The 12,610-nt window shown below is 43.6% G+C and overlaps 1 protein-coding gene across 1 annotated transcript in view; it reads left to right on the forward strand.

The window, feature by feature from the left end:
* The first annotated feature begins 1,065 nt into the window (after positions 1-1,065).
* Positions 1,066-12,610, forward strand: part of LOC120677885 (disease resistance protein PIK6-NP-like) — a 33,228-nt gene continuing 21,683 nt past the window's right edge. Inside the window, exon 1 of the mRNA XM_039959079.1 lies at positions 1,066-1,421. Within this exon, the coding sequence (XP_039815013.1) occupies positions 1,066-1,421 (356 nt within the window). The remainder of the gene's footprint in view (positions 1,422-12,610) is intronic.

A 12,610-nucleotide genomic window follows, 5' to 3' on the forward strand; every position in this document is an offset into this window, starting at 1 on the left:
TCCCCGGTCCGATTGGCTACTAGGCTTACCACGTACCATATTTACGGCATGTGGCTAGTACGTTCAAAAACTTAACCACCGCTACTACACACCGTGACCTTAGCAGAATTTATCAACACAGACGGGGTCTCACCCAAGGTCATGATATCGAACACGACCCCGTTCGTCGTCCTTATATTGATAGCAGAAAGTAAACAAGCAATTCTTATAGAGCTCGCAAGTGACAGGCAATCACTCAACTTTTACCGGTCCTATAAGCATAGCAATTATTCGAACTCAGGTCTAGTGTTCAGTACATAGGTTCCTAGGATCATGCATCTAGGGTTTGAATTCAAATCCTACGAACTGTAAATGCACAAGTACGTAATAATGATAAATTGTAATAATTTGAAATACTGGGTTATGTCCGGGGCTTGCCTTCTCGGTAGTCGCTAACTAGATTAGCCTTGGGCTCTTCCGGACTTTAGTCCGGAGCTTCGGTCAGTACAGTGGCATTCACTTGGGCTTCCGGATCACCTTCTTCGGACTCCGGAATCAGCTCGTACGTCCCGTCCGCTAGAGCAGTCGTATCTATATGTGATGCAAGAACAGTATTACAGCATCACAGTATTACACAAACACACTCAGAACTCTAACATTTCTACCAGCACAAATATATTAGCATAACTAGTAGATCAAGGAATCTTGAAACTTTGACCAAGCTAATGTTGTAAAAAAGGTTTCAAAATTTTACCAAGTATTTGTAACACTGTAAGGCACAATCAAGCCAAAAATCACAGACAGTTACTAAGTAGAACTCCTAGAACAATTAAAGCCTATTTATTCTATTCTTTTTCTTGATTAAAAAGCAAACCAAAACTGAAGATGTGTATGTAACAAAACTTGTAGATCTTGTAACAAGGATTCCAAAACATTTGGATTTGTATTTTACTGATTTTTCCATGAATTTCTAGGCATTTTCAAAATTCACTGGTTTGAATTCTAGAGTTCATGAACATTTCTCAAATTAGCCCCTGGAACTTTCTTTTCTTTTCAAACGAGGTCCCTGGCCGGAGCAGGGGAGGAATGGCGCTGCAAATCCCGGCGAGGTCCGGCCCTGGGGCAAGGGGGGAGGTTAGGGGAAAGAAGGAGGAAGTCCCTGCGCACCTTTTGGTGGGCTTGGATCGGTGGGGGAAGGTCGGGAAGGTGCTCGACGGCAGTGTACAGGGAGCGGCAGCGGAGGTTCAATGGCGGCGAGGTTCTCCGGTGAGGGATTGGCGACAAGGGAAGGCTGGTGAGCTTCGCGAGCCCAAGGTGGAGCTCGCTAGGGGGTCGAGAGGGTCGGAAAAGGTCTGGAGCGGCGTGTTCACGGCGGTGTCTAGCTCACCGGAGTTCGGGCGGCGGCAGTGGTGTTCTGGGGGCTCTGGGCTGGGAGCTAGCGAGTGAGCGAGTGGATTGGGTTGCTGGGGTGCTCTGGGTGCTAGGGCGCGCGAGAGATGGTGGTCCGAGGCACTGCGTCGGGCTGGCCACGGCGGCGGCGAGGTGGCGGCTGTCTGGGGCTCGGGTGTGCATGGCAGAGACGGGGAAGCTCCAGTGCGAGGGGAAAAGGGCGGCGAGGAGCTCGGGCGCGACGCGTGGGTGCCATGGAGAGCAGGAGGTGGCCTGCGGCCCTCCAAGGCGGCGAGCGGTGCCGCTCAGCGCCGGCGGCAGAGCAAGCAGAGGAGCAGGGAGGTGGAAGATGAAGGCTGGACTGGTTTGTAATTTCTGCAAAGCTTAGGGAATCTACTGTAAAACAAAAATATCTCCTAAACTAGGGCTCAAATGAAAAAGTGCCCACCATGAAAGTTGTTCAATTTTTCAAGATCTACAACTTTGATGTTGTGCAAAAATTGATTTGACCAAAGGTTAAAGAGTTATTTTGAAAACATAGGAAGGATTTTGAATTTAATGGACTTTTGCCTTTTCCAATGCAAATTCAGTTTAATTTCAAACTAAAAAGCAAAGTATTCTGCCAAGCAATGATTACACTAAATTTTACAAATAAACCATCCACAAAAGCAATATTTGCTCTCCCTATTCAAAATAAACTATAGAAAAGACCTTACATTAAATCATAATTACACATTTGACCTTATAATTTTGTAATAAGGTCCTTGATCGAGTAAATTAAGCACATGATGCATAAAATAAGTGCAATTCTATTGTGCAGACACCTAGGGTGTCACAGCCTCCCCCCTAAAAGGAATCTCGCCCTGAGATTACAGGAAGAAAAGGAATGGAAAGGTTTGATACCTGAATTTGTTCTAAGAAAGTCGGGAAAATTTCTTTGTTTTCAGTCTCCCAAGTAGCTTCTTCCTCAGTATGATGATTCCACTGGATTTTGTACGTTTTAACTTTCTCCCTTCTAGTACTTCTTTCTTTGGTGTCAAGAATTTTGATTGGGTACTCAGCGTAAGATAAATTAGGTTCAATCTCAATATCTTGTGGTTCAAGAATCTCAGTGGGCACTTTGATGCACTTCTTAAGTTGAGATACATGAAAGACATCATGAATGGCGGCCAACTGAGAAGGAAGACGAATCCGGTAAGCAACTGGTCCACAAGTTTCGATGATTTCAAATGGTCCGATGTATCGGGGTGTCAATTTCCCTTTTATGCCGAAGCGTTGAACACCTCTAGTAGGAGATACTCGCAAATATACGAAATTCCCTACATTGAATTGTAAAGGATCTCTTCTTTTTCTGCATAACTTTTCTGTCTTGATTGGGCTACTTTAAGATTAGCATGGATAACTTTGACTTTCTCTTCTGCCTCAGTAACTAGATCTGGACCAAATATTTTACATTCTCCAGCTTGTGACCAACTCAAAGGAGTTCGACACCTTCGACCGTATAACGCTTAAAATGGTGCCATTTGCAAGCTAGATTGATAACTATTATTATATGAAAACTCTGCCAGTGCTAGGCATTTATCCCAGTTCTTGCCATATTGAATAGCACATGCTCACAACATATCTTCAAGGATTTGATTGATTCTTTCAGTTTGCCCATCTGTTTATGGATGATAGGCTGAACTACGAATCAATTTGGTTCCAAGGGATTCTTGCAATTGTTCCCAGAAACATGCAACGAATTGCACCCCACGATGAGAAATGATCGTCTTTGGAACTCCGTGCAGACAAACAATTTGGTCAAGATAGATCTCTGCATACTTCTTGGCAGGATAAGTTGTATTCACAGGAATAAAATGAGCTGTCTTGGTGAGTCTATCAACGATTACCCAAATAGAATCATGCTTCTGAGATGTGTTGGGTAAGCCAACAATAAAATCCATACTGATTTCCTCCCATTTCCAAGATGGAATGGGTAAAGGTTGGAGAGTACCAGCTACTTTCAAGTGACTAGCTTTAACTCTTTGACAGACATCACACTCAGAAACATATTTGGCGATCTCTCTTTTCATTCGAGTCCACCAGAAATTTTGCTTAAGATCCTGGTACATCTTGGTACTACCAGGATGAATAGAAAACTTCGATAGATGTGCTTCATCAAGGATTTGTTTTCTAAGCTGGTGATCCTTGGGTACCACCAGATGAAATTCAAACCACAAAACTCCTTTATGATCCACACGGAAACATTTGTACTTTGCTTCTCATTGGGATAATTTTTCCTTGATGATTTTGATACCTTCATCATGTAATTGTGTCATGATGATGCTATCATGAAGTGTAGGCTCGACAACTATATGGTTCAGACTTCCTTGAGGTACCATTTCTAGATTTAGTTTCATCATTTCCTGGCATAGAGTTGCGTTGAATGGCTCTACCAATAGACAATGGCATTGTGACTTGCGGCTGAGTGCATCCGCAACCACATTAGCCTTTCCTGGATGATAGTGCACTTCTAGATCATAGTCCTTTATCAATTCTAGCCAGCGTCTCTGTCTCATGTTGAGATCGGCTTGGGTGAAGATATACTTGAGGCTCTTATGGTCAGTGTAAATGTTACAGTGAGTTCCCATAAGATGATGTCTCCAGAGCTTAAGAGCATGAATGACAGCTGCTAACTCCAGATCATGTGTTGGATAGTTCTTCTCATGATTCTGGAGAGCTCTTGATGCATACGCGATCACCCGGTTGTCTTGCAAAAGTACACAACCAAGTCCCGTACCAGAAGCATCACAATAGACATCAAAAGGTTTGGTACTGTCCGGTGTAGCCAGCACTAGAGCAGTAGTCAATCGTGCTTTGAGAGTTTGAAAGGCTTCTTCACATTTATCATCCCAAACAAATTTCACTCCTTTCTTTAATAACTCCGTCATAGGTTTGGCTATTTTGGAGAAATCAGGAATGAATCGACGATAGTATCCAGCTAAACCGAGAAAACTGTGAATCTGATGGACTGAAGTAGGAGGTTCCCAATCCATCACTTCTTGCACTTTAGTTGGATCAACTGATATACCTTCACTGGAGATAGTATGACCTAAAAATTTCACACTATCCAGCCAAAATTCACATTTGGAGAATTTGGCATAAAGGTGATGATCTCGTAATCGCTGAAGAACGATGCGTAAATGCTGAGCATGATCTTCTTCATTCTTGGAGTAGATCAAAATGTCATCGATGAACACCACCACGAATTTACCAAGCTCTGGCATGAAGAATGAATTCATCAGGTACATAAAATATGTCGGGGCATTGGTAAGACCAAAAGACATAACCAGATACTCATAAAGTCCATATCTGGTCGAGAAAGCTGTTTTCGGAATATCGCAGGGCTTGATTTTTATTTGATGGTAGCCAGAACGAAGATCGATATTAGAGAAAACCTTGGCTCCAGCTAACTAATCAAACAGGATATCAATGCGGGGAAGCGGATACTTATTTTTAATAGTAACCGCATTGAGTGGTCGATAATCAACATATAGCCTCAAACTGTTGTCCTTCTTCTTCACAAATAGGGCTGGACATCCCCATGGTGAAGCACTTGGACGAATAAAACCCTTGTCAAGAAGGTCTTGAAGTTGGATTTTCAATTCTGCCAACTCATTTGGAGGCATTCGGTACGACCTCTTAGAAATAGGGGTGGTACCAGGTTGAAGCTCGATAACGAACTCGATATCTCTATCAGGGGGCATTCCAGGTAAATCATCTAGAAATATATCCGCATACTCACACACGACATGAATATCTTCAATCTTAACTTCTTTTATGGCATAGGCACAAGAGTTGAAGCACTCTCGTTGTGGTAGATAGAGTATGGTGGCTCCTTGATATGGTGAATCTATCTCGATAGCTCGGGAAGAGATATCTAACAGTACTTTATGTCTAGTCATCCAATCCATGCCCAAAATATCATCCATGCCTTCTAAGTTCAGTAAGATCAAATCTGTCTTTATCAATTTGCTACCCAACTTAATTGGCACATATCTAATAATTTGATTGGAAGCTATCTTCCCACCAGGGGTTGCTATCATGAAAGATCACTTAGTATGACAAAAATTCAATCCTATTCTTGCTCCAAATTTGACACTTATAAAACTATGAGTTGCACCGGAATCAAATAATATGACTGTAGGTTTATTGTGAATAGAGAAAGTACCCGACATGACTGGTGCTCCTTCGGGAAGCTCTGCAAGAGTAGTGAAATTAACTCGCCCCTGCCGGACATGCACCATTTGCTTATTGCCCTTGCCCTTGTTGTTCTGATTAGAGTTCTGCCCTGGATAAGACTTCTTGGGTTGCGGGCAATTCTTGGCAAAATGGTCAGTACTGCCGCAATTAAAGCATCGATTGTTGTCATTCCCACGATTGAATTGTGGGGTATTTGGCCTTGGGCCAAACTGTTGCGGCTACTGAAAGACTGGAGGTCTTAATCATCCCTGTTGCTGAGGCGGCCTAAAAACAAATCTGCCCATTGGGACATTTCTCTGTGGAGGTCTGGGTGGAGTATTCTGCACCAGACGATACCTCGGTGGCTGAGCACTCGAGGGTCCTGTTGGTGCCTTTCGCTCCTTCTCGGCGCGATGCGCTGCGATACAATCTTCTTGAGTAATGGCCATATTGACCAGCTCATTATAAGTATTTGGTTGAACAAGGTTCAGGCGTTCCTTGAGCTTGGTGTTGAGGCCACGACGAAAACGATCGCGCTCCTTGGCGTCAGTATCCGCATGATGGCCCGCGTACTGGCACAGATGATTGAAGGCCTGTGCATACTGAAGAACAGTGCGGGTTCCTTGATTCAAAGCCAAGAATTCATTCAACTTTCTCTCGATCAATCCTTCAGGAATATGATGTGTCCGAAAAGCATTCCGGAATTCCTCCCAAGAGATAACATGTCCAACAGGCTGCATAGCACAATAGTGATCCCACCAAATACGAGCGGTGCCACGAAGCTGTTGGGCGGCAAACTGTGCCTTGTTCGCATCAGCACAAGGTACTGCTGGCAAGGCAAACTTGGAGTCAATAGTACGGAGCCAAGCATCGGTGTCCAAAGGTTCATCAGTTCGGCTGAACAGCGGAGGTTGGGTACCAAAGAATTCCTGGTAACCCGCTTGTTGTGCATCACGTCCTCCATGTTGCTGGCATGGCGGATTCTGCTGCCCTTGGACCAGCTGACGAAGCAATTCGGTTTGCATGGCCATTAGCTCGGCCAGATTCGGCAGTGGGGGCGGTGGCTGCTGAGATCCACTGCCAGTTTCACGGCCGAAACCTTCAGGCGATCCACGGGTATGACCAACCATCTGTAATTATGGAAGACATCCATTAGATACTTTTTTCTTGCTCCCAAAATCAATGGTATGTGCAATGATCATACATTGGATATCAAAACAAAATCAGCAGAGTTTAACAAGATGCGGTGTAACACAATATGCATAACACATATTTGCTCAACCAACATAGCTCAAAATTTGGTCAGCTGTTAAATAACTTCGTACTCTCTCACTTCGGTAAGCAGAAAAGTCTTGATTTCCAAACTGGTAGTCATTATTTATATTACATCCAAGGTAATCTTTATAGTACAAACCTAGCATCACACTTTCTTACCACATATGCTACAACAAGTGGTACTCCTTCCTAGGGCTATTTTACAACATCTCCTTCCTTATTTACATATATTACAACAAGGAAGATCACATGCTATCTAGCACTATCCTAAGATGCCTAGAAGTTGTCGAGGTTGCCCACAGAGGAAGCACTGCCAGAGGAAGAGTCGTATGGCTGAGGGTTAGGCTCGGCAAGTGTGTGCTCCGAATCTATCTCAGAAACTCCATCAATCTCCTCTGGGTCTTCTTCTGCTGCTGCAGGCTCGGCTGGAACAACTGGGGGTATTGGCTGCTCATGGAGCATACCAATATGGGCCATAGCATCATCCAGATCCACTTGGTATCTCAGCACCATGCTCCAGAACCTGAAGCTCAAACTGTGCAAAGGTGTGATCTCTCCCAGCAACAGACTCATTAAGCCCCTGAATCTGAGTGTCTCTCAAACTAAGACCTCGCTGGAAAGTCTGGGCTAAGTCCATCACCTGATCCATGTGCCTCTGCTGAAGAATCAGATAGTGGGACTGGTGTAAGCATCTAGGCCCTCAAGGTATGTTTCGGTGATTAATGACAACCATTATTGTGACTAATAAGTTTGTGCAGCTTAATAGATCATTATCGCTCATTTGGTCATATGTCAAAAGAGGCCCCTCAATTTCGTTATCCAAAAAGGCGATCTCGGTATTCAACTCAAGATTATAACAAGACTAAGGATCTTTCAAGTCCTAAGTGTCGTAAGGTTGAGAAGGACACTTAGGTTAGTATAGGTTTTATAGTTTTGTAGTGATCACACTATTAAGAGGGGTTAAGGCCAAGTAACTTGAGCATGGACATGGTCAATCAAAAATGGGTGCACACTATGGTCACTCAGGTTCCTAGAAGTTCAAACAAGTGGTTTTCAACTTATATCTCAAGAATATTTGGATTTCACTCAAGACTCAAATCAGAAAAGGCAAAATCAGAAAAAGTCTATGCACCGGTTTAACCGACGCTTCCACTTTTCTTTACGTCGGTTAAACGAAGTCAGCAGAGTCTGGACAAGTTCTACACACCGGTTAAACCGATGCTGTTTGAATTAACGTCGGTGCATTAGTCCAGAGTTGGTTTTTTCCGGGCATTTTAAGATCTTGGTGACCGGTTCTTGCTCAAGTGAAGGCCCTAGCTTGTTACTCTAGGTGATTGGCAGCACCTAGGCGATCTTGGTGATTGAAGGTGTTTCTTCCGGAGCTTGCCAACGATTGTGGGAGCCCGAAGAAGTTTGTACGTGGCTTGAGCTCCACCACGCCGGGATGGTGAACGGAGACTCTTAGTGAGCGCCCTCGTCTCGGTGACTTGGGAGGTGACAAGACTCTTAGTGAGTGTCACAACATGGATTAGGGGTGTGTGCCAACACATCGACACCACGGGAAAAAAATCCGGTTGTCTCTTGCCCACTCTTTACTTTCAAGCACTTACTTTCATGCAATTATTCATGTGCTTGACCTTAGAGATCATAGCTTAGCTCTACCTTGCTTAGTTTCTTATCTAGTTGTATCTTTTTAAGCTTGTGTAGTTTGCTTAGCTAGCCGGTTGGTGAATTGAGCCTTATTAGTATTGCATAGGTTAAGGTTGCTTTACCTTGTTTTAGAAATTTGAAAAAGGCCCAATTCACCCCCCCTCTTGGTCCATCGATCCTTACAATTGGTATCAGAGCCATGTTACTCATTTGGATCATTAGGCTTCACCGCCTAGAGCTATGTCCAAGATGGGTGGTTAGCCACCTCACTTCGAGGGCAAGAACTTTGCCTATTGGAAAGTTCGCATGGCCGCATACCTTGATGCGATTGCCCCCGAAGTGTGGTTGGCAACAAAAACCAGGTTCACCGGAACTCCCACCACGGAACAACTAAAGTGGAATGCAAAGGCTAGAAATGCAATTTTCGAAGGCATTAGTGAGGAAGTCTTTGCTAGAATAAATGGCATGGACTTAGCAAGTGATATATGGAAAGAGCTAATTGAAATTCATGAAGGCTCTACAAAAGTTCGTGAGCAAAAGTATCACTTGTTTAGAGCTAAATATGATTCCTTTAAGTTGCTAGCTCATGAAAATTGCAATGATATGTATTCTCGCTTGAATGTCATTGTCAAGGACATTAATGCTCTTGAAGTTTCTAAAATTGACAGTGGCTCCATCAACAGCAAGATTCTCATGTTCCTACCGAAGCCCAAGTATAACATCATAAATGCTATGTTTCAAAAGGAGAATCTTGATACAATGGAAGTGGGAGAGCTTGTGGGTGAAATTCGTGCTCATGAAATGGGGATCCTTGGTATGTCCGAAGAGCCAACTACAAGCAAAACAATTGCTCTCAAAACCAAGGCCAACAAGCACCGCAAGCTCAAGATGGTCAAGCAAGAATCAAGTTCAAGCAATGAAGAAGAAGATCATCATGAGAGCTCATCCGATGAAGAAGATGATGGAGAACTTGCTCTCATGATGAGAAAGTTCACACGCTCGAATGACAAGATCAACAAGAAGGGTTTCAACTTTGACCCTAAAAGAAGAATGTTCCGGCCATGGGGAGATGTCAAGAACAAAAATTGCTACAATTGCGGAGAAAAAGGTCCAAATTGCCCCAAGCCGGACAAAAGAAAGAAGGACAACAAGAGCAAGCATCGCCATGAATCAAGCGATGATGATGAAGATGAGAAGAAGAATAAAAACAAGAAATTTGGGAAGAAGAGCCATGACAAGAAGACCAAGCTCTTCCCGAAGAAAAAGGGCAACACTAATTGAAGCTTCTTGGTAGAAAAACAAGAGTGGGTGACCGATGTCTCATCAAGCAAAGAGTCAAGTGATGAGGAAGAAGATATCATCACCATCGCCCTTACCAATGAAGAATCATCGCTACCTCCACCTCCCATGTGCCTCATGGCAAAAGGTAAAACAAAGGTATATGAGGTGGATAGTGACAATGATAGTGATGAAGAGCTTGACCCTTATGAGTTCACTTACCTAATTAATGAGTATACATCCGTTATCAAGAGGGAAATGGGCAAAGTCAAGATTCTTGAGAGCACTCATGCCAAGTTAGAGCTTGCCCACTCCGATTTGCTTGGCAAGTACAATGACTTGCTCAAAAAGCACAATGAGTCAATTGTACTTGCTAAGCAAGTTGAAGAGAGCCACAAAAAGCTTAAACAAGAGCATAGGGAGTTGGCTCACAAATATCAAGAACTTGAATTTGCCTATGAAGCAATTGACCCAAGTCTTGAGAACTTTGTCAATGAAACTATTGAAAAGGTCAATGCTTCTACTTCATGTGATGACCTACTCATTAATGCAAATGCCACTAATATTGTGCCCAAGCTTGTTCCTTCTAGGGAAAAGGAATTGATGGATCAAGTGGCAAGCCTCAAGAGTAGTGTGGAGAACCTCTCAAGAGGAGAATACATCCACGAGGAAATTCTCTTCAACAATGCACGTGACTATGGCAAGAGAGGTCTTGGTTCATTTCCGAAGCCAAATCAAGGCACCACTCCTCCGGAGATCAAGACTAGCTTCATCAAGGAAGTTGGTTCATATTACCAACATTGCCAAGTCACCGGGCACCACACTAGGGAGTGCACCTTATCATCACGCCCTCTTCCCACTTTACCAAAGAATTACTCATCAATGTTTCAAAATAACCATTTTCTCTTGAGTAAAGTGAAGGGAAAGGTGAAGGCCAAATTCATTGGCAAAATTGCTAAGGAGTCAAAGAAGAAGCTCCCCAAGCAACTTTGGGTCCCAAAAGCTCTTGTCACACATGTGCAAGGCCCAAAGCTTGTTTGGGTTCCTAAAACTCAAAAGTGAATTCTCATGTGTGTAGGTGAACTACAAAGCCGGTGGAAAACATTGGGTACTTGATAGCGGTTGCTCTCAACACATGACCGGCAATGATAGCATGTTCACCTCTCTTGAAGACCCCGGCGATCATGAACATGTCACCTATGCTGATAACTCAAGGGGGAAAGTCTTAGGTTTGGGTAGAATAGCTATCTCTAAAGATTTATCTATTTCTAATGTCTTGTTTGTAGAAGCACTTAGTTTTAATCTTATTTCTATTGCTCAATTATGTGATCTTGGACTAACGTGTACCTTTGACAAGAATGGTGTTGTAGTAACTCATGAAGAAGACAAGTCATTGGTATTCACGGGGTTTAGGCATGGCAACATTTATTTGGTGGATTTCTCTTCAAAGCAAACAAGCTCCATGACATGCCTCTTTACCAAGTCGTCTCTTGGGTGGCTTTGGCATAGAAGAATTGCTCATATTGGCATGAGCAACCTCAAGAAAGCCCACAAGAGAGGGATGATCACCGGCTTGAAGGACGTCACTTTTGACAAGAACAAGCTATGTAAAGCATGTCAAGCCGGGAAGCAAGTTGCAACACATCATCCCATCAAGACGATGTTGTCTACCTCCAAGCCGCTCGAGCTACTCCACATGGATCTTTTTGGTCCAACTACATACAAGAGCATTGGTGGTAACCTCTATTGCCTAGTAATCGTTGATGATTTTTCACGTTACACTTGGGTCATGTTTCTAGGCGATAAGGGTGAAACTCCAGAAATCTTCAAGACATTTGCAAGAAGAGCTCAAAGGGAGTACAACTCCCCAATTGTGAAGATCCGGAGTGACAACGGCACCGAGTTCAAGAATATGAAGATTGAAGAATGGTGCGATGAAGAGGGCATCAAGCATGAGTTCTCTGCCACCTACACGCCTCAACAAAATAGAGTGGTGGAAAGAAAGAACAAGACACTCATCACCCTAGCAAGAGCAATGTTGGATGATTATGGTACGTCCGAGAAGTTTTGGGCGGAAGCAATCAATACGGCGTGTCATACATCCAACCGAGTGTATCCCCACCGACTCCTCAAGAAAACTCCATATGAGCTCATCACCGGGAAGAAACCAAATATATCCTACTTTCGAGTCTTTGGTTGCAAATGCTTCATCTATAAGAAGAAAAGGCTCGGTAAGTTTGAGAGTAGATGTGATGAGGGTTTCTTTCTTGGTTATGCATCAAACTCCAAAGCATATAGACTATTCAATCAAACCTCCGGGTTAGTTGAAGAAACATGTGATGTGGAGTTTGATGAATCTAATGGCTCCCAAGAGGAGGTTGTTGGCTATGACAATGTAGGTGATGAGGATATTGATGAAGCTTTGAAGAAGATGTCCATTGGGGATATCAAGCCGGAAGAGGTGCATGAAGGCAATGATCAAGGGGGAGGACCTTCCTCATCTACATCAAGCACCTCTACGGCACCCCAAGTGGATGAAGATCAAGAAAAAGATGATCCACAACCTCAAGGAAATGTGCCAACGCCAACACCCCAAGTCCAAGAACAAGAAGAGCAAGATGTTCCACCACAAGCGCAAGTCACCCATGATCCACCCCAACAAGTATCCACGCAAGTACTGCTAGTGAAGCATGGTCGCATCTCCAAGGATCATCCCATTGGTCAAATCATTGGTAGTCCTTCCAAGGGAGTAAGAACTCGCTCTAAGCATGCTTCATTTTGCGAATATTACTCGTTTGTTTATTGTATTGAACCCACT

Source organism: Panicum virgatum, chromosome 6N (genome assembly GCF_016808335.1).
Source record: "Panicum virgatum strain AP13 chromosome 6N, P.virgatum_v5, whole genome shotgun sequence".
NCBI lineage: Eukaryota > Viridiplantae > Streptophyta > Magnoliopsida > Poales > Poaceae > Panicum > Panicum virgatum.